Source organism: Triticum aestivum, chromosome 3D, assembly GCF_018294505.1.
Source record: "Triticum aestivum cultivar Chinese Spring chromosome 3D, IWGSC CS RefSeq v2.1, whole genome shotgun sequence".
NCBI classification, from domain to species: domain Eukaryota; kingdom Viridiplantae; phylum Streptophyta; class Magnoliopsida; order Poales; family Poaceae; genus Triticum; species Triticum aestivum.
The window spans coordinates 362,260,647-362,280,594 of record NC_057802.1 but is presented as its reverse complement, the minus strand read 5'-3'; the positions used below and the strand labels follow the sequence as shown (position 1 = coordinate 362,280,594).

General features: G+C 43.5%; 1 protein-coding gene across 1 annotated transcript; it reads left to right on the top strand.

Moving 5' to 3' along the window:
• The first annotated feature begins 12,712 nt into the window (after nt 1-12,712).
• Nucleotides 12,713-19,184, top strand: LOC123078908 (putative clathrin assembly protein At2g01600). Its single transcript, XM_044501558.1, has 15 exons — nt 12,713-12,924; nt 13,083-13,152; nt 13,309-13,406; nt 14,681-14,819; nt 14,922-15,049; nt 15,191-15,283; nt 15,412-15,462; nt 16,312-16,377; nt 16,470-16,535; nt 16,653-16,733; nt 16,819-16,896; nt 17,146-17,322; nt 17,398-17,473; nt 17,561-17,688; nt 18,523-19,184. Exons 1-15 carry the CDS (start codon nt 12,835-12,837, stop codon nt 18,859-18,861), a joined length of 1,680 nt encoding a protein of 559 aa, XP_044357493.1. The 5' UTR covers nt 12,713-12,834; the 3' UTR covers nt 18,862-19,184.
• The last annotated feature ends 764 nt before the right edge of the window (nt 19,185-19,948 follow it).

Sequence of the window (19,948 nt, the reverse complement as noted above, 5' to 3'; positions counted from 1 at the left end):
TAGGCTTCGTGATGTTTCTGATTTCAGGGACTTAGTAATTATGTTGTCTGTGACTGCTGTTATTTTGTTGCTATGTATCCATGTGGCTACAGAGAGATCCATGCTCCTTTTGGTGATGTTCGGTAAGGATGTTTTATAGATATAGTTGTGCTCTATCCATCCATGCCCCTGTTTGCAATTATGGTGTGCCCTAGAATGTCTTAATCTTGCTCTACTTTTGCTATAAAATGTTCCTGGCAGATTGTTTACGTGTTATTCAATTTTGCCAAGGATGTTGTAGTTGATCCATTCATGCTATGTATTTTCTCTTGCCATTTATGGCTTCATAAACATGCCATATTGCTGTAGGTATGCTTTTTTTGTCATGCATTGCTTTGTGTTGAGTGAATCAAGCTCACAAAGATGCCTTCATAATACTGCTCCTGCCATGATCTGTTTTCTGCCAAGTCTGAAACCTGTTAACGAAACTTGCTATGTTTACATGGTTGCCATCATATCTTCTGGTCCTTTTTGGCTTATGGTCAGTAAGGGACTTTTGTTCTATGCATTTAGTAAATTCATGTCATGCCTTGTTTTGCTATGTTAAGTTCCTGTAGCATGTTGATTGCTTGCTCTGAACATTGCTACCTGATGTTGTTTCAGCCATGTTCAGTAATTTCACTAAGTCTGTGAACCTGTTATCTTTTGCACTTTTGCCATGTTTGTTTAAACCTGTTGTGGTGTGATCTAGCTGTAGCTCAGTGTTCATCTTTTGTCAAGCATCTCCTTTATATTACTGCCATATGCTTTGTTTCTATGTTGGAGTGCTGTAACATAGTTACTTGGTGTATTCTAAGTGCTATCTTGCTGTTAATCGCAGATTCATGTCATTCTTGTTTTGCTTGCCAGTTGCAAACCGTGCATCCGTTTCCGGTGATCTTTATATCGATTTCGACCGAAATTATCTCATCTTTCCAGTGGCATACTTAGTTTGCCAAGTTACTGTCTTGTTCATTTGTTTTCTTCCGGAGCACGCATATGCATCGCATATCATATCTCGCATATCATGCATGTATTGCATCATGTTGTTTGTGCATTTCCCGTGATTGATTGTGGTTCCGTTGCTTGTGTTCTTGTTTTGGGTAGAGCCGGGAGATGAGTTCGTGAACGAGGAACCTGTTGAGTACGCTTACGAGGATCAAGCTTTCGACAACTCTGAGAACCTTGCAGGCAAGATGACCATACCCTCGAAATCACTTCTATCTTTGCTTTGCTAGTTGTTCGTTCTTTTGCCATGCTGCACTACCTACCACTTGTTATATCATGCCTCCCATATTGCCATGTCAAGCTTCTAACCATCCTTTCCTAGCAAACCGTTGTTTGGCTAAGTTACCGCTTTTGCTCAGCCCTTCTTATAGCGTTGCTAGTTGCAGGTGAAGTTGAAGTTGGTTCCATGTTGGAACATGGATATTTTTGGGATATCACAATATCTCTTATTTAATTAATGCATCTATATATTTGGTAAAGGGTGGAAGGCTCGGCCTTATGCCTGGTGTTTTGTTCCACTCTTGCCGCCCTAGTTTCCGTCATACCGGGATTATGTTCTTTGAGTTTGTGTTCCTTACGCGGTTGGGTGATTTATGGGACGCCCTTGACAGTTCGCCTTGAATAAAACTCCTCCAGCAAGGCCCAACCTTGGTTTACCATTTGCCACCTAAGCCTTTTTCCCCCGGGTTTTCGCGAGCCCGAGGGTCATCTTTATTTAAACCCCCGGGCCAGTGTTCCTCTGAGTGCTGGTCCAAACTAGAGCCACTTGCAGCGCCACCTTGGGGAAACTCGAGGATTGGTTCTAGTTGTACGTAGTGTTCATCCGGTGTGCCCTGAGAACGAGATATGTGCAGCTCCTATCGGGATTTGTCGGCACATCGGGCGGCTTTGCTGGTCTTGTTTTACCATTGTCGAAATGTCTTGTAAACCGGGATCCCGAGACTGATCGGGTCTTCCTGGGAGAAGGTTTATCCTTCGTTGACCGTGAGAGCTTATGATGGGCTAAGTTGGGACACCCCTGCAGGGTATTATCTTTCGAAAGTCGTGCCCGCGGTTATGAGGCAGATGGGAATTTGTTAATGTCCGGTTGTAGAAATTGTCACTTGACTTAATTAAAATACATCAACCGTGTGTGTAGCCGTGATGGTCTTTTCTCGGCGGAGTCCGGGAAGTGAACACGGTTTGAGTTATGCATGAACGTAAGTAGTTTCAGGATCACTTCTTGATCACTTTTAGCTTCGCGACCGTTGCGTTGCCTCTCTTCTCGCTCTCACTTACGTATGTTAGCCACCATATATGCTTAGTGCCTGCTGCAGCTCCACCTCATTACACCATCCTTTCCTATAAGCTTAAATAGTCTTGATCTCGCGGGTGTGAGATTGCTGAGTCCTCGTGACTCACAGATTCTACCAAAACAGTTGCAGGTGCCGACGATGCCAGTGCAGGTGACGCAACCGAGCTCAAGTGGGAGTTCGATGAGGAACGTGGTCGTTACTATGTTTCTTTTCCTGATGATTAGTAGTGGAGCCCAGTTGGGACGATCGGGGATCTAGCATTTGGGGTTATCTTATTTTCATTTGGATTTTGACCGTAGTCGGTCTATGTGTGGATTTTGGATGATGTATGAATTAATTTATGTATTGTGTCAAGTGGCGATTGTAAGCCAACTCTCGTTATCCCATTCTTGTTCATTACATGGGATTGTGTGAAGATGACCCTTCTTGCGACAAAACCACAATGTGGTTATGCCTCTAAGTCGTGCCTCGACACGTGGGAGATATAGCCGCATCGTGGGCGTTACACAACCACTGCAGAAGATAGAGAGAAACTGAAAGTCATTCCCTATGCCTCAGCCATAGGTTCTATCATGTATGCAATGATGTGTACCAGACCTGATGTGTGCCTTGCTATAAGTTTAGCAGAGAGGTACCAAAGTAATCCAGGAGTGGATCACTGGACGGCGGTCAAGAACATCCTGAAGTGCCTGAAAAGGACTAAGGATATGTTTCTCGTTTATGGGGTGACAAAGAGCTCGTCGTAAATGGTTACGTCGATGCTAGCTTTGACACTGATCCGGATGACTCTAAGTCGCAAACCGGATACGTATTTATATTGAATGGTGGAGCTGTCAGTTGGTGCAGTTCCAAGCAAAGCGTCGTGGCGGGATCTACGTGTGAAGCAGAGTACATAGCTGCTTTGGAAGCAGTGAATGAAGGAGTGCATATCCGATCTAGGTGTAATACCTAGTGCATCGAGTCCAGTGAAAATCTTTTGTGACAATACTGGAGCAATTGCCTTAGCGAAGGAATGCAAATTTCACAAGAGAACCAGACACATCAAGAGACGCTTCAACTCCATCTGTGATCAAGTCAAGGAGGGAGACATAGAGATTTGCAAAATACATACGGATCTGAATGTGGCAGACCTGTTGACTAAGCCTCTTCCACGAGCAGAACATGATCAGCACCAAGACTCCATGGGTGTTAGAATCATTACAATGTAATCTAGATTATTGACTCTAGTGCAAGTGGGAGACTGAAGGAAATATGCCCCAGAGGCAATAAGAAAGTTGTTATTTGTATTTCCTTATATCATGATGAATGTTTATTATTCATGCTAGAATTGTATTAACCAGAAACTTGATACATGTGTGAATACATAGACAAAACACAGTGTCCCTAGTATGCCTCTACTAGACTAGCTCGTTAATCAAAGATGGTTAAGTTTCCTAACCATAGACATGTGTTGTCATTTGATGAACGAGATCACATCGTTAGGAGAATGATGTGATGGACAAGACCCATCCGTTAGCTTAGCATAGTCATCATTAAATTTTATAACTATTGCTTTCTTCATGACATATACATATTCCTTTGACTATGAGATTATGCAACTCCCGAATACCGGAGGAATACAACTGGGTGATTATAAAGATGCTCTACAGGTATCTCCGGAGGTGTTTGTTGGGTTGGCATAGATCGAGATTAGGATTTGTCACTCCGAGTATCGGAGAGGTATCTCTGGGCCCTCTCGGTAATGCACATCGTGATAAGCCTTGCAAGCAATGTGACTAATGAGTTAGTTGCGCTATGATGTATTATGGAACGAGTAAAGAGACTTGCCGGTAACGAGATTGAACTAGGTATGAAGATACCGACGATCGAATCTCGGGATACCGATGACAAAGGGAATGACGTATGTTGTCATTACGGTTTGACCGATAAAGATCTTTGAAGAATATGTAGGAACCAATATGAGCATCCAGATTCTGCTATTGGTTATTGACCGGAGAAGTGTCTCGGTCATGTCTACATAGTTCTCGAACCCATAGGGTCTGCACGCTTAACGTTCGATGACGATTTGTATTATGAGTTATGGGTTTTGGTGACCGAAAATTGTTCGGAGCCCCGGATGAGATCACGGACATGATGAGGAGTCTCAAAATGGTTGAGAGGTAAAGATTGATATATTGGACGATATCGGGTACATATCGGAGTACCGGGAGGTTACCAGAACCCCCCGGGGGAAGATATGAGCCATATGGGCCATAGGAGGGAGGCAAGCTAGACACAAGGGGTGGCGCACGCCCCCCAAAGGAACAATCCGAATTGGACTAGGGGAGGGGGCGGCGCCCCCCTTCCCTTCTCCTTCTCCCTCTTCTTCCCCCTTCCCCCCTCTGATAAAAGGAAGGGGGGCGAATTGGACTAGGAGCCCAAGTGGGATTCCTCCCACTTGGGGCGCGCCAAGGCCGGCCTCCTCCCCTCTCCCTCCTTTATATAGGGGGGCAGGGGGCGCCCCTAACACACATCAAGTGTTCCTAGCCGTGTGTGGCGCCCCCTCCACCGTTTACTCCTCCGGTCATATTGTCGTAGTGCTTAGGCAAAGCCTTGTGCGGATCACTTCACCATCACCGTCACCACGCCGTCGTGCTGACGAAACTCTCCCTCGACACGTTGCTGGATCAAGAGTTCGAGGGACGTCATCGAGCTGAACGTGTGCAGAACTCGGGGATGTCGTACGTTCGGTGCTTGATCGGTTGAATCGAGAAGACGTTCGACTACATCAACTGCGTTAAGCTAGCGCTTCCGCTTTCGGTCTACGAGGGTATGTGGACACACTCTCCCCCTCTCGTTGCTATGCATCTCCTAGATAGATCTTGCGTGAGCATAGGATTTTTTTTGAAATTGCATGCTACGTTCCCCAACAATCGGTCCTTGAGGCTCAGGCACACCCCGGTATTTCTTATACATGGCGAAGCATCTTGAAGGGCGTGGCACTGCTGAAAGAGGGCCTCATCTGTCGTGCTGGGGATGGTACATCGATCAAAATTTGGTCCGATCCCTGGCTGAATAGAGAAGGAGTGTGAGTCCCAGGTACACCAAGAGGACGCTGCCTGTTGACCAAGGTTTGCGAGCTAGTTGATCCAGGCACCCATAACTGGGATGAGGGGCTAGTGAGAGACATCTTCTCGGCAGAGGAAGCAAAAATTATTCTGGCTACACCAGTCCGAGAGGAGTATGGTGATTTCTATGCTTGGTTTCATGATAGCAAGGGCCAATTCTTAGTTAAGTCAGCCTACAAACTGTATGTGCAGGGAAGAGATGCTGGAATATCGGAAACATCTGATCCACAGCCAGCTGATTGGGAGTGGAAAGAGATATGGTCTCTGCCTTGTCAACCCAAGATCCAACAGTTTATGTGGCGTCTTGCCCACAATAGTCTCCCCCTGAAGCTGAACATAAAGCGAAGAGGCATCAACTGCGACACCCTATGTGTTTGCTGCAGAAGATTGGATGAAGATGGGGCACACCTATTTCTGAAATGTAAGTAGGTGAGGAGAGTATGTCAATCTCTTCAGCTAGAGGCAGTGAGAGAAAGACTCTATGCAAGCGACAACGCCAGTGATATGATGCATGCATTGCTCCGGTTGCCAGAGGATAAAAGAATACTTGTTGCATGCCTTCTATGGAGATGGTGGCCCTGGAGGAACAAGATAAATGCTGGAGAAAGCATTGGAAGACTAGACAGCTTGCCTACAGAGATCAATCACTGGGCTATTGATTCACTAACTCAGTGCAGGCCTCGGCGTTCGGTGCAGCGGATACAGCCAATGCATGCTTGGATAAGACCTGTGGAGGATGTGTTAAAAAATAACTGTCATGGGGCCTTTTCAGAACGGCAGGGCACATGTGGCTGGGGTTTCGTTGTCAGAGACCACCTGGGAGATGTTCGACGTTCTGGCATGGGATTCCTGCGCAATGTCGCTTCTGCAGTACAGGCGGAAGCGGAAGCATGTGTTGCTGCTCTGGGGGCGGCGACAAACTGGGGAATGACAAACGTCCAAGTCGAGTTGGACCGCCAAGTTCTGGTGAAAGCATTGCAAGGCACCGAGTCCGATTTAGCTGCCGAAGAAATCCTGTTTAGAGAAATCCCTGAGTTTGCCCGGATGAACTTCAATTGTATTTCTTTCTCTTTTGCCCCGAGGGCTTGTAATGCGTTAGCACACGAATTAGCGGCCTTTGGTGCTTGTCGTCCTGTGAGCCGGGAACTATGGTCTGAGGACCTCCCGAATGATGTAATTGTTCATCGGGCCAGCAGTATGGCTGTACCTGTGTGATGTATGGAATCCATGTGTTCCATCTAAATAAAAAAGGCCCTAAAGGACTCCATGCACATTGTCCTGTGTTTAGCCCAAACTTAATTACCTTCATACACAACGGTTAGTCAGGCCCTCATTACCTTGCTTCCTAAGTGTGGGGAGGCGGTGGGAGATACAAGACTACTAGATGATTAGAATGATTCATAGCTTTATGAAACTTGTGGCCAAAGTTCTTGCTGGCTTGTCGGTGGGGCCGCATTAGAGTGCATTCAGACGTGGTTGATGGTTGCATGGAAATTTTATGCTAGTTCAAGGGATGGCTGGGAAGCTCCATGGCTCTAGAAGACCAGCAATCATGCTAAATCTCGGCATCATGAAAGCATTTGACGCAGTGGATTGGGCATTCCTCCTCGAGATGCTTGTAATACTTGGGTTTGGCTGTCGATGGCGGTAGTGGATCACTGGGTTTCTCTCGACATCATCTAACGGGTACATGTTGAATGGCGTACCAGGGGAAGTGATCTCGATAGGAGACGACTTCGGCAGGAGGGTCCTCTCTCCCTACTCTTTGTGCTAGTTATGGATGGTCTGCACTACCTTCTCAGTGGGGTCGTGGAACATGGAGTCTTATCACGCTGTTGGTGGTGTCAGGGCTCCATCACCATATGTCCTTTTATGTGGAGGATGTTATACCTTTCTGGCACTGGAGCTGCAGTGATGGAGGGCTTGCGCCAGGATTTTGCACAACTTGTTACCATCATCACTAGACATCTAGCTTAGGATGCCCTATAGAGGGATCTTCTGATTTAGCTCCGACACTGCCTCTCTCGCGACGACGGTTCTGCGCAAAACTAGGAGCGAGGGGGAGAATTGGAGAGTGGCGTTGTTGATTCGGTCGCTAGGGATGGTAGATAGATGGGCATATAGCGAGTAGTTGTATTGATTTTTTTATTTGCCTTCCTTCTGAAGGCGTTGTAGCTGCCTGAGGGGTGTTGTACCGAGCACCTAGTTCCTTCCTTCTATGCCACTAGTGCGTTCATCTTGAGTGTACCATTGAGCGAAAAAACTGAGACATATGGTCCTCTAGTCCGACAGTTGTGACTCGTGCGCTGAGTTGGATGATTGTTCCATTTTTCGACAATTTTTTAGAGGAAAAGGGCTCCAACCCGAGCTCCATTGCATAACAACAAAACCAAGTATTTATTATCAAGTATACTCCCTGTGTAAAGAAATATAAGATCATATATTTCTTTTTTTAACACCACCTCGTATAAATCGTTCAATACAAAATTCACCACATAGGACGGAACATTGCTAACAAGAATACCATCGGATCTATTATCAAAACTAAACTTAGCAATTAAATGGGCCACCACATTGGCCGAGCGTCTAATATTAGACACTTGAAAACTATTTATCTGCTTAGAAATACTCAACGCTTCCTTCTTCATCTCAAGCAAAGCTGGCCTGTCAGAAGGCTCTTTTGCAAGAGTCGCAACAACAAACGCATAGTCAGTCTCTAAAATTATAGGATTGTGTAGAGTTATACATATGTAAAGACCGGCTATGCAGGCTCTTAGTTCCACTTTCTCCACACTCTGGCATGATCCAATGAAGTCAGAAGCAGAGTCATTGACTTCCCCATCCGCATCCCTGGCCACCACACCCACACTTGCCTCTCTACTGCTCTCCACAAAGCTTGCGCCGACATTAATCTTGATATAACCCGCAGGGGGGGTAGTCCAAGCCATCTTAGCTTCCATAGTATTAGGAGCCCATCTTAATTCAGCCATCGGATCTTTTCCTTTACTCTTCGAGTCCATTGGTGTCAAATAATGGCATGCAACAAAGGACGCCCAATAATTCTCCACAGAACTAGCAGAGGCTGAAACTGACTCCTTTCCTTTACCAAATATCAAATCGTTTCTTAAGTGCAAGGCTCTCCAGAAAATGAATATAATTTGTTCGCGCATAGATGGGCTCAATTGATTTAGGAGAACAAGGAACCAATCATACCTAGTATATCTGAAGGCCTCCTCTGCAGGTAATTCCCAAATGTCCCTCATGGCAATATGCAACGCAAACGCCTTCGGGCACCTGACAAGCGCACGAAAGGTACTTTCATTCTCCATTTCACAAATAGAGCACGTGCTAATAGAGGCATGGTGATCCACCACCCTATTAACCTAGACTGCCAAATTATTGGACGCAACCCGCCATGCAAAAATACGTATCTTCTGAGAAACATTAGCCTTCCAGATGACATTCCAGATTTTCCTCTCCCCCACCACAACGGCACTATATTGCCCCTTGTCCTCTTTTTTATCCTTAAGGGTAAGATCATATATTTCTTTATAGAGAAAGTATTTGTTACAACATTAAAATAGGCTGACGGAGGAAACAACAAGGAGGCCTAAGCAACAGGACAAAAACATGATAGATCTCAAAAAGGCATAAAAGACAGAAGGAACAGGCCCAAAAACACACGCTGAGCTTTCCCCGCAAAAAAAAAGACCACGCCGAGCTGAAAATACTAGGAACAAGATCAACAACTACAGCCAACGAGGGGGCATAGAAGTCCAGCGTGAGGACCAGACGAGGCAGGTCCAAAAGGAAGTCCAGAACATCTAGCCAGGACTTCCCGGGATGAGGCCACATCCACTAGCAAGTCCTTGGCAAGCCCAGAGCATAGTATCTCCCACAGCGAAATAATTGACGCCATTTTCGCCAAATTGTCTACATACCAGACAAGACAACACGATTGAAACAAATGTCATTTTGAATTTTTAGAGAGCCCAAAGGGCAGCCGCATGAAGAGTGGTAGCAACAGCGCGGCTATCAGCATCATACCACCAATTTGAGACAGATATCATATCAGGATCATCTGTAAAAAACGATGACATTGGTGATCACTCTCCAGAGTTCAACCGAAACAACACATTCAAAAAATAAATGCTTGCAAGATTCAGCTTCAGAACAAACTGCAGTAGTGTTGACAGGAAGCACCCCTCTGAAATTAATAACTTTATAAAAGGAATTAACAGTATAAACCCCCTTGGAATCAAAGTTCCAACTCAGGGTATCCTCACTGTCAACAAGGTGCAAAGTTTTAATAACAATGTTAAAAAAGCTCAAACCACTCATTGAGTAGCCCTCGAGTAAAGCACCTTCTAAGGCTAGCCATAGTGGGAGTAACTTAGCTAGTAACATAACACATTCCAAGACAAATGTGTTTATGTGATAAAGAGTTAATGAGGAGAGACGTGTTTGTAATAACATAATATGTTACTGTAACATAACGCACCCTAATGCAAAATGTGTCTACAACCTAATAAATGAAGGCTTGCATGACATTAAACTTATGTTACTACCCGCTATGAAGGTAGTAACATAGAATAGTAACATGTGCATGTTACCTTACTTCCCACTATGACTAGACTAAAGGTGATCTGGAGATGAACCATTTCCTGATAACCACGGGAATATCTGCGTTGTGGCCTTGTGGGCACCATGCGTACGAACCCTGTAAACGCCCAACAGAAACATCTCCAGCCACTCGACGCCGGCGCCTCACATCCATGTCCGCTGGCGAAAGAGATACCGCGCGCGAGGCCTGACCGACTGAAAGGGAGGAGCCACCGTTCCTTCATTCTGTGCCCGATCTTTTCTTCGGGTCGATCCATTTTCTTTCTCTCAAAAATCGACCTGCGCGCGTTGCATGAGACTGACTTTGGTACCAGGGGAACTTGAAGCTTCAGATAATTAACGGCGGCGTCAATCACCGCACCGGTGAGACGTACGTGCTTCTCCCTTAACTGGCACCTCCACCTCCAGCTACGCATCTCCTACCTAGCTTTCTTTCTTTCGAGGTAGGACCATTTCGGTTAGGTCATCTGAGTTGTCCTTCGTCTTTTACAGCCAGACCACCGCATGCTTCTGTTTCTGTACGTGTACACAACATAAATATGATTACGTGAAACGATGCAAATAGGCAGGTTCTTCGTGGATGCAGCATGCATTGATGGTGCATGTTGAGCCGACACAAAAGAAAAGCCAACCGTAGCTCGGAAATACCCAGTCAGTCTAGGGTGTTGAATATCACATGGAAGCCATAATTAAAAAAAAACTTTGTAAAAACCATGCTTGGATGTTCCAAACTTTTTTAAACAAATACAGGATGTTAAGAGGGTGATGTTTTTTTAACACGGTATAGACGCAGACGCTCATATATACGCATATACACTCATCCCTATGAAAAGCACGCACGCACGCACACCCGTGTCAAGTCTAGGATTTGAACTCTGGTGGGCTGGGGATACCACTGTCCTCTTAACCATTAAACCACGGGTTGGTTCGCGAGGGTAATGTTTTATGACACGTGAAATTCCAAGTTCAAACACATTACGAGATGTGAGCTTAAAAAAAAACGATTTCAGTGACGAATAGTGATGTTACTGTTCAACAGTATTCAGTGTTGATTTTGTTATTTTCATAGCTTGAATCATGTAATGTGTTTGACTTTGGAATTTCAAATGGCCATCAAAACACCACTCTTCTAAACCTAGACCATATTTGTTTCAAAATAGTTTTAGAAATATCTGACATTTGTTGGCTATCTTTTTTAGAAAAATAAATTGGGTTAAATGTGCAGGACAATATCATATTAAAACCAGCATTCGAGGAAAAACACGCGAAAAGACTGTTTCAAGTTTCGAAAAATACGGATGTTTTCAATAAAGTTAGACGCCACCGCCTAGTCGCCTCGAAAAAGACACTAAACCTAGTTAAGAAAAGATTGAGAGACATCCAACCGAAGAGGGACCGGATCCGCTGTACGGCCCATAGAGCCACCGGGGGTGAGGCGAGCTGACAACGACGCTGGCAAGAGGCATGGGCGGCCGGGTGTTGGGAGATGGGATTGGAAGAGCACCAGTTTGTGATGGCTTCTGAATGACTTCGTTCTTTTGTGATCCCTATGCGTGTCTACGTTGTACTCGGGTTTTAAGGGTGCAAAATCCTAAAACCACTCGTTAGAACTGAGGCCTCCTTTGATTTACATGATTTTTGTAGAAATTCTATGATATAGGATTCACATATATTTCTCCTTTTTATGGTTCTTTTACATGAATTTTATTAAAAAGGTAACGGATAGGATGTCTGTAAGCAAAAAATTCTTTGAAGCCCTTTATTTTATAGGAACAAAATGCTATTCCTACACAAGATATGAACCTGTCCTTTGTATTTCAAAGAAAAATTAGCTAAATTGCATGGGGAAAATCTTATCATATGAACCAAATGACATCCCTTTTATTGTAGGATTTGAGATACACGTCATCTTATTTTCTGTGATTTTTCTGTTCTAATGATATTCCTATTCTATGTACCAAAAGCGGCCTGGATCTTATGATTTGCAAGCATGAATTCCTATTCCTATGTAGGATTGATTCATGTCCTTCACGCTTTAAAGAAAAAATATATTAGACCTAGTGAGAAAATTCCTATCCTGTGAACCAAACGATATTTTTTTCCTTATAATAATTGAGATACATGCCATCTCAATGCCTATGACTTCCCTATTTCTATTCCTGTGATATGTCTATCATATAAAACCAGAACTAAAGAAGGCCGTGTGAAGCTCTTTGATGGATATTGTGGGATTTGGTCGGTGTTCATCTTTGAATGGATCTATGTGGATCTAGTTTTCGTTTGTGTGACTATAGTTTGGATCCTTTCAATCTACGCATCTCTTTATTAGTGGCAGCTACTGTCCTTGTGCACTGGCCACACGATGATTTCCTACCTGTCTACTAATAGTATATCAAATTTTGCCTGGCTTGGGTGAGGAAGGGCGATGACGGCGGCGTACATTCGGCTCGCTCAAGTGCTTGTAGTCGTACAAACCTGAATTTAATTTTTGTTATTTTTAATGTTTTTTTACAGGATTGTTATTTTTAATGTTGTTTGTACTACCACGATAGATGACCAATAGATCAGATTTTTTTTAATAAAAAAGCAAAGGCCCTGAGGCGTGAATGAAAACTGAAGAGTGGGAAACGCGCCATCTGCTTCACTGGCAGCTCCGCGAAAAAGAAAGGAAACCAACATCTATTTCGGCTGCTCCGTGCGTCGTCGATTGGATGCACCAACACACAAGGCGAAAATAAAAAACGAGGCGAGGCGAGGCGGCAGCCAACGACGAGCAGCGGGAAATGTCGGCGCTGCAGAGCTGGCGCAAGGCGTACGGCGCGCTCAAGGACACCACCACCGTCAGCCTCGCCAGCCTCAACTCCGACTTCAAGGTTCCCCCCTCCTCGCCGTCTCCGGGCGCCAAGTTCGCTCGGTTCTCTTCTCCCCCATTCCCCCAACCGTCCGAGGCGAGGGGTTCAGTTGCTGCGCGCACGCGCTTTGGATCTGTGGTTCGTACTCCATCAAGATTCATTTTTTGCCATTTGCCTAGGATCTGGATGTGGCGATCGTGAAGGCCACGAACCATGTGGAGTGCCCGCCCAAGGATCGCCACCTGCGCAGTACGTCGATTGGTTCTCGCACCCCGAGCCCTCCTTATATTTCTCGCTCAATCTTATCCAGTGTGTGCTGGGTTGTGCAGTGGGGGAGAGGGTGCCGTAGTCTGTCCCAAGTCTCGGTTTGGTTTGGTGTTTGATCAGTTGGTGGTGGTGTTGCAGAGATTGTGGCGGCTTCGTCCATGGCCAGGCCCCAAGCGGACGTCGCCTACTGCATCCACGCGCTTGCCCGCCGCCTCACCAAGACCCGGAGTTGGATCGTAAGCACTGCGCACTGGCTTCTCCCGTGAAATCTCTCCATTCATTTGCTAAAAAAATTTAATACTTCAATGGATAACCATGAGGCCTTTCGACCTGCGTTTTCCGTACTTCTGCTGGTTAACTGTTGCACCGTTACTGAATTTTGTGCAGTATCCCCAATGTGATCAGTCAGTAATCAATCTGTCCAACTGCTGCCTGTTGAGCCTAAATTGGACGTAGTTTGGTGCACTGCACTGACTTTGTTATCCAAGGCAATATAAGTACGGGTTTATTCTCGGATCGATACATCACTTGTTTGAATTTGGCATTGAGAATACCATCATGTTGCTACGTATGACCTTCAGTGCGAGCCCAGTTTGTACTGACGGTTGATTGCTGATATTGGTTCATTTGGAACCTAAAACCACAAGTGTGGTCAACAACTGTGCAATTTGGTCAGAGAACGACTTTACACAGTATGGTTTATATAGTCGAGCTGGAAATTACAGTATCTGGTTTTGGATATTTGTGACTTACTTTGTTTCCGTTTCTTCTTCGTATTGCATTGCATATACATTGCCAATTTCCCAGCACAAAAAGATGAACATACATGAAAATGTCCAAAACTGTTTGTGCCATCAGAAGTCAAAACAACGGGGATCAATGGTCCGATTCCGATAGTTGTGCTGATGTCTGAAATTCCAATTCAAATCGCCAATCTTCATTGCACTACAATGTGCCAATGAAATTCGCTAACATGGTATCTGGCATGAACAGTACACAGCTGAAATAGCTTATACCTTGGAGCTTTGAGTTGCTGAGTTCAAACCTAACATGCGCATATAATTCATTAAAATTCCCTGTCTTCTTAGTTTCTGCATTTTCTTGGATTAGCTTTCATATTCTCAATCCAGTGATGTTATAGTATCATCTTGAGTGCTTATGCCGGAATATTTCTTATTTACTAACTTGATAGGTGAAGAACATTTTGAAGAGGAATCATGTTCAGCCAATCATGCTTTGCTCTGCTCGTTTTTTCTTCTTGCAATTACCTTAACAGGAATAACCTCATAGTTTTTTGAGTTCTCAAAAATTGTTATCTAGTACTCCCTTCGTAAACTAATATAAGAGCGTTTAGATCACTACATTAGTAATCTAAACGCTCTTATATTAGTTTACAGAGGAAGTAATATCTGTAGTGTTTTACATCTTTTCAGTTAACTTGATAGGTGAAGTCGTTGTCCATCATCGTGGGAGCCAACTAATTTAGCATGCATTTTCATGCACTATGCAGGTTGCACTGAAGACACTTGTGGTGATCCATCGACTCCTCCGGGATGGTGATCCTACATTCCGGGAAGAACTTCTTAATTTTACGCAAAGGGTCCAGATTTTGCAGTTATCTAACTTCAAGGATAACTCCAGTCCTATTGGTCAGTATTTCTATTTCTCTATTTGCAGAATGACATCATGCCTTGTTCAGCTCAACATTCTGCATGCTAAATTTCCTTTCTAATATTGATTTATATATCCAGCTTGGGACTATTCTTCATGGGTTCGAACATATGGTTTATTTTTGGAGGAAAGACTGCAATGCTTCAGGATCTTGAAGTATGATATTGAAGCTGAGCGTTTGCCCAAGCAAGGTCAAGGGACTGAAAAGGTTTGAGCATTTGCATTCTCATAATAAAAATCAGCTTTCAGAGTCATGACTAAATTGGAAAAGTTATACAATTTTTGCCAATTATTATCTGGTGATTATCTTGCTGGTGCTGCTTTAATTTATCATTAGACTAATTTTCAGGCACACAGTCAAACCAGAGAATTAGATTCTCAGGCCTTGCTGGAGCAGATGCCGGCACTTCAGCAGTTACTATATCGACTTATTGGATGCCAGGTGATTCTCTATTATACCTACCATCCACTACTCTGCACTAGTTGAAAAATGAATATTTTGGATAATCCGTTTCCCCCTCAGTATTTTTATGGACAGAACATGACATGCCTTTTCCTTTTCTGATGCAGCCAGAAGGAGCTGCGAATACCAATTATTTGGTGCAATATGCTCTAGCCCTTGTAAGATTTATTGTTTAGTGATCACTTTTTTCCTTTTCTTACTCAATCTGAAAAACCATATTTCATTTGACCGTGCAACTGTACTTTCGTGAACCTCTTTAGTTGCCTTGGCAATTAATAGTTTCTCTGAACAGAGAATAATGTGTGCCGGTGGTGTTATGGTGGATCATTTCTTTTCCTTCCATATATATTTTCTGTAAAACAAAATTTATGCAGTAACATAACATGTTCTATTTCTTCTCTAACAATTTAATTGTTTGTTATTTCTAGTATCTCCTCTGATTTTAAATACAAGGCCACTATCAAACACAATTTACATCTATACAAGGCCACTATCTCTTCCCGAGAAGAATTTATTAGATTTTTGCCTTGTACGATGGTGCTTATAGAGAAAGAGGCATCACATGCAACATATTTAATTAGCTCGGAACACGAGAGGTTTTCCACACAATTAATCGTGTTATTTTTTAGTTGGCTTTGTTTTCTTGGTATATGAAAAATGGGATAGTGGCCTTGTATACAAAAGTGGAGGGAGTAATATTACAATCAGCTAGCCGATTCCTTGGCACATTCACAGAAATTTCCGCTTGCCGAGTTGTTGATTTAATTACACCCCATCTCCCATCCTACGTAAAAGGAATTTTGTTCCTTTTATGAAAAGTAATCACAACTTCACATCTGTTCTTTGATTACTTTAATTCTGCACACCTTGTAAAATGAGGGAAAACATTCTGTTCACATAGGCAACATGAATGGGCAAATGGCTCCTGTATTTTCTCGGAAACATGCCCCATTAGTTCATTTAGTTGTTAACTTGGTAATTTGAGTGGATGCCTTCATTTCCCGCAGGTCCTTAAAGAAAGCTTCAAAATTTATTGCGCAATAAACGATGGAATTATCAACCTTGTTGATAAGGTAAATTATTTTTCAAAGTGATAGCATCATTTTTCTTGCCGTGACAAGTTATGTGCAATTTTTTTCATTCTTTTTGCTGAACAACTATGTAGTTTTTTGAGATGCCAAGGCATGATGCACTTAAAGCCCTTGAAATATACAGGAGGGCTGGCCAACAGGTAAATCTGTAGGGTGATCGTGTAAAATTTATCTTACATCTTAGATGATCAAGATGATAGCAATTGCCTGTGATTATTTTGGTATTTTTACCGAACAACTTTACTTGGATGCTTCAGGCTGGAAACCTATCTGATTTCTACGAAAATTGCCGCGGATTAGAACTCGCAAGAAATTTCCAGTTTCCCACTTTGAGGGAGGTGAGGTTTTGTGTTTATGGTGTAAGTTTCCATTGTTTACTATCCGGTATATCACTGTGCTCACTTCAATTTTATTTGTTCTCAGCCACCACAGACATTCCTTTCAACCATGGAAGAGTACGTGAAGGAGGCTCCACGTATGGTTCCAATTAAAGACCCCTTGGTTAGTTAAAATCTACCTATTTCAGTCTAGACAACAATCTTGTTAACTTGTCCATTCTTCTTTCACTGCTATAGTGATAGAAACATGTATTTTTGTTACCATCCACGTGACACTGTTAGCAATTTTAAATAGGTTCTGTAATGGTCATTATGTCACCACTATGAAAGCACATGTAGACATTTTTTCCCTTAAACAATGTATTGATGGCTAGAATTTATTCTTACACTTGCGTAATTCTTATTTTATCAGGAGTTTCCTGAGAGGCTTCTTCTTACGTACAAACCGGAAGAATCAGAAGTAGTTCCTGAGCCTGTTCCTGTTCAGGAGGAAGTTCCGCAAATGGAAGAACCTGCTCCAGTACCATCTTTAACTGAAGTAGCTTCATCTCCTCCCAACACCAAGGTTGCGGATACTGGTGATTTACTGGTAAGCAGAACAGATCATTTGCTGAATTTTACACCAGTGCATTTTTTCACAATCTAATGTCATGTCTGCTCCTAGGGATTAAGTGATCCGAACCCTAGTGTATCGGCAATAGAGGAAAGCAATGCTTTGGCCTTGGCTATTGCTCCGACAGGTAATTAGTCAGCATTCGATTCATAGTAATGTCTGGCATGAATCTGATATTAGGCAATTCTGAAGATTATCTGCATAAATGCAACAGGTGTTAATACTTCAACAACTAGCACAGCTACAATGCAAGATATAGGATTTGATCCAACCGGATGGGAACTTGCTCTTGTCACAACCTCGAGTAGCAACACCAATTCACTGGCTGTGGATAGTAATTTGGTTGGTGTCTTTATCCTTTCTCTGAGTATATTTTACCTTGCTGTTGGTTGCTTCTATGTTCAAATCTGAATCTGGAACCTGCTAGGCTTCTATGCGTCTGCTACTGATTTCCTGCAAGCTTGTGACAGTTTGGGTCCGAGTGGGGCTGTAAATTGTAACCATAGCAGTTTTCTGGTGTCCGCAAGCTTTTCACAGTTTTGGGCTGGCTGAAAATACTCAGTTGATGACTGGCTGAAAATCAGCATGTGCCTAGTTGATGACTGGCTGAAAATCAGCATGTGCCTAGTTGATTGTACTTGAATACCTGGAGCAGTGGCTACTTACGACCTATTGTACCAAAATGCATTCACATGAAAACAAATGCATTTATATGAAGGAATAAATTTTTTAGATAATATATGAACAAATATTTGAAATTATAATTCGTACACATTCCTTCATAATTACCTAATGGCTTTCATGGAGTGTCAGGCGTGCCTGGTGTTACAAAGCTAGCCTAACTCATTCAATACCTGCAATCATTCACTGCCTCGTCATAATAGTGTTCAGGTTCACAACTTTAGGTAAGCACGCAAGTTTTTCGACACCTGAACCTTTTGGAGGTATAAATTGCCGCCTCAATATTTCAGGCCAGCTGCAACCACTTCTCAGCTACCCAAATGCATCTGCAAATAAAAATTGATGATAAGAATTAGCAGCCAGATGATGCGTGGAAAGCTATAGATTTCTTCCACTGATTGTATTTTTCTGTCATCAAAATTGTAATGTCTTTCTTTAATTATCTATGTGTATCCGTCTGATTGTCAAATTTGTCACTCTTATTCCTGCTTACAGGGCGGTGGATTCGACAAACTCACATTGGACAGCTTGTACGACGATGGAACCTACAGGCAGATGCAGCAACAGTTGCCATACGGTTCAGTACCTCACAATCCCTTCATGGCGAGTGACCCATTCGCGGTGTCGAATCAAGTAGCTTCCCCGCCATCGGTTCAAATGGCCGCCATGGCACAGCAGCCCCAGCAGATGCAACCAAATCCCTTCGGACCACCGTCACACCCACAGCCTGTGCCAAACCCATTCCTCGATGCCGGCTTCGGCCCTTTCCCGGCAGCAAATGGAAATGGAATGCACGCACAGGCCAACCCGTTCGGAACCGCCCAACTCCTATAGCTTCACACCATACAGTCACAGTTACATACACGTTGCGCAATGCCAACCCAGATTCCAGAGCTACATACTGCGTGTTGAGAAGTTCAATCTCCTTGCGTCACAAATGTCAATGCCAGCTTTGTCCCGCCATATCTCGGGCGTTGGCTGCTTGATCAATTCTTGTATAGCCTGTGCTTATTAAATTTTGGTGTATATTTTTTCACCGCTTTGACGGTTATGGAAGACCCTCTTTGTAAAGGATTTCGTTATTGCTGATGCAGCATCACATGCCAATGAAAACGTATATGGGGATACAGGAAACACAGAGGTCACAGTTCACACGAGTTCTTGATCCCCACTCCCCAGCCAATTGATTTTTTTTTTTCTGCCAAGTGTTTGTTTTTCTTCACCCGCAAAAGAAGAGAAGTGTTTTTCTTTTTAACCTTAAGACAAGTGTTTGTTCTATGAGAGGAAACATCCTTAACTTCTCGTTTAATCTGCTCATTTATTGGAGCATCACAATTCGGACAAACGTTCACTGTTTGAGACGGGTTATATGTGACAGGGAGTGAATGATTGTGCTTATTCCAAAGGTGGATGACCCCAAACGTCTTACCGAGCTCAGACCTATTAGCCTCTGCGATGTTATCTACAAAGTGGTCGCTAGATGTTATCTACAAAGCGGTCGCTAAATGCATGGTAAATCGGCTTCGGCCTCTGCTTGACGGCATTATTTTTCCTAACCAGAGTGCTTTCATCCTTGCCAGGTTAATTATAGATAATGCTTTCATCACTTTTGAATGCATTCACACTATTAAACAAGAGAAAGTTCCAGATGGGAGCTAATGTGCATACAAATTGGATTTATCGAAAGCTTATTAATGGTGGATTGAAAATTCTTGGAGTGAGTGATGCAACAGATGGGTTGAATGCTCAAATTTGGAACGTTGAATGCTCGAGCTGCCCTTGGTCAAAGAGATGATGTGATCGCAAGCATCCTTAGCATTCACAACCGGACGAATGTGAGGGAGTTGATTGGGCGGCAAGGATTGTTGAAGGATGAACAAGGAGGATGTGTTGAGTTGTTTATCCACTTCTTTTGACGACG

Bases quoted from the DNA above. Each gene is read 5' to 3' on its own strand.
- LOC123078908 (XM_044501558.1), top strand. From the start codon at position 12,835: ATGTCGGCGCTGCAGAGCTGGCGCAAGGCGTACGGCGCGCTCAAGGAC. The intron at 17,474-17,560 runs GTAATTAGTCAG...TAAATGCAACAG, and splicing joins CTTGGCTATTGCTCCGACAG to GTGTTAATACTTCAACAACT. The intron at 17,689-18,522 runs GTTGGTGTCTTT...TCCTGCTTACAG, and splicing joins TGGCTGTGGATAGTAATTTG to GGCGGTGGATTCGACAAACT.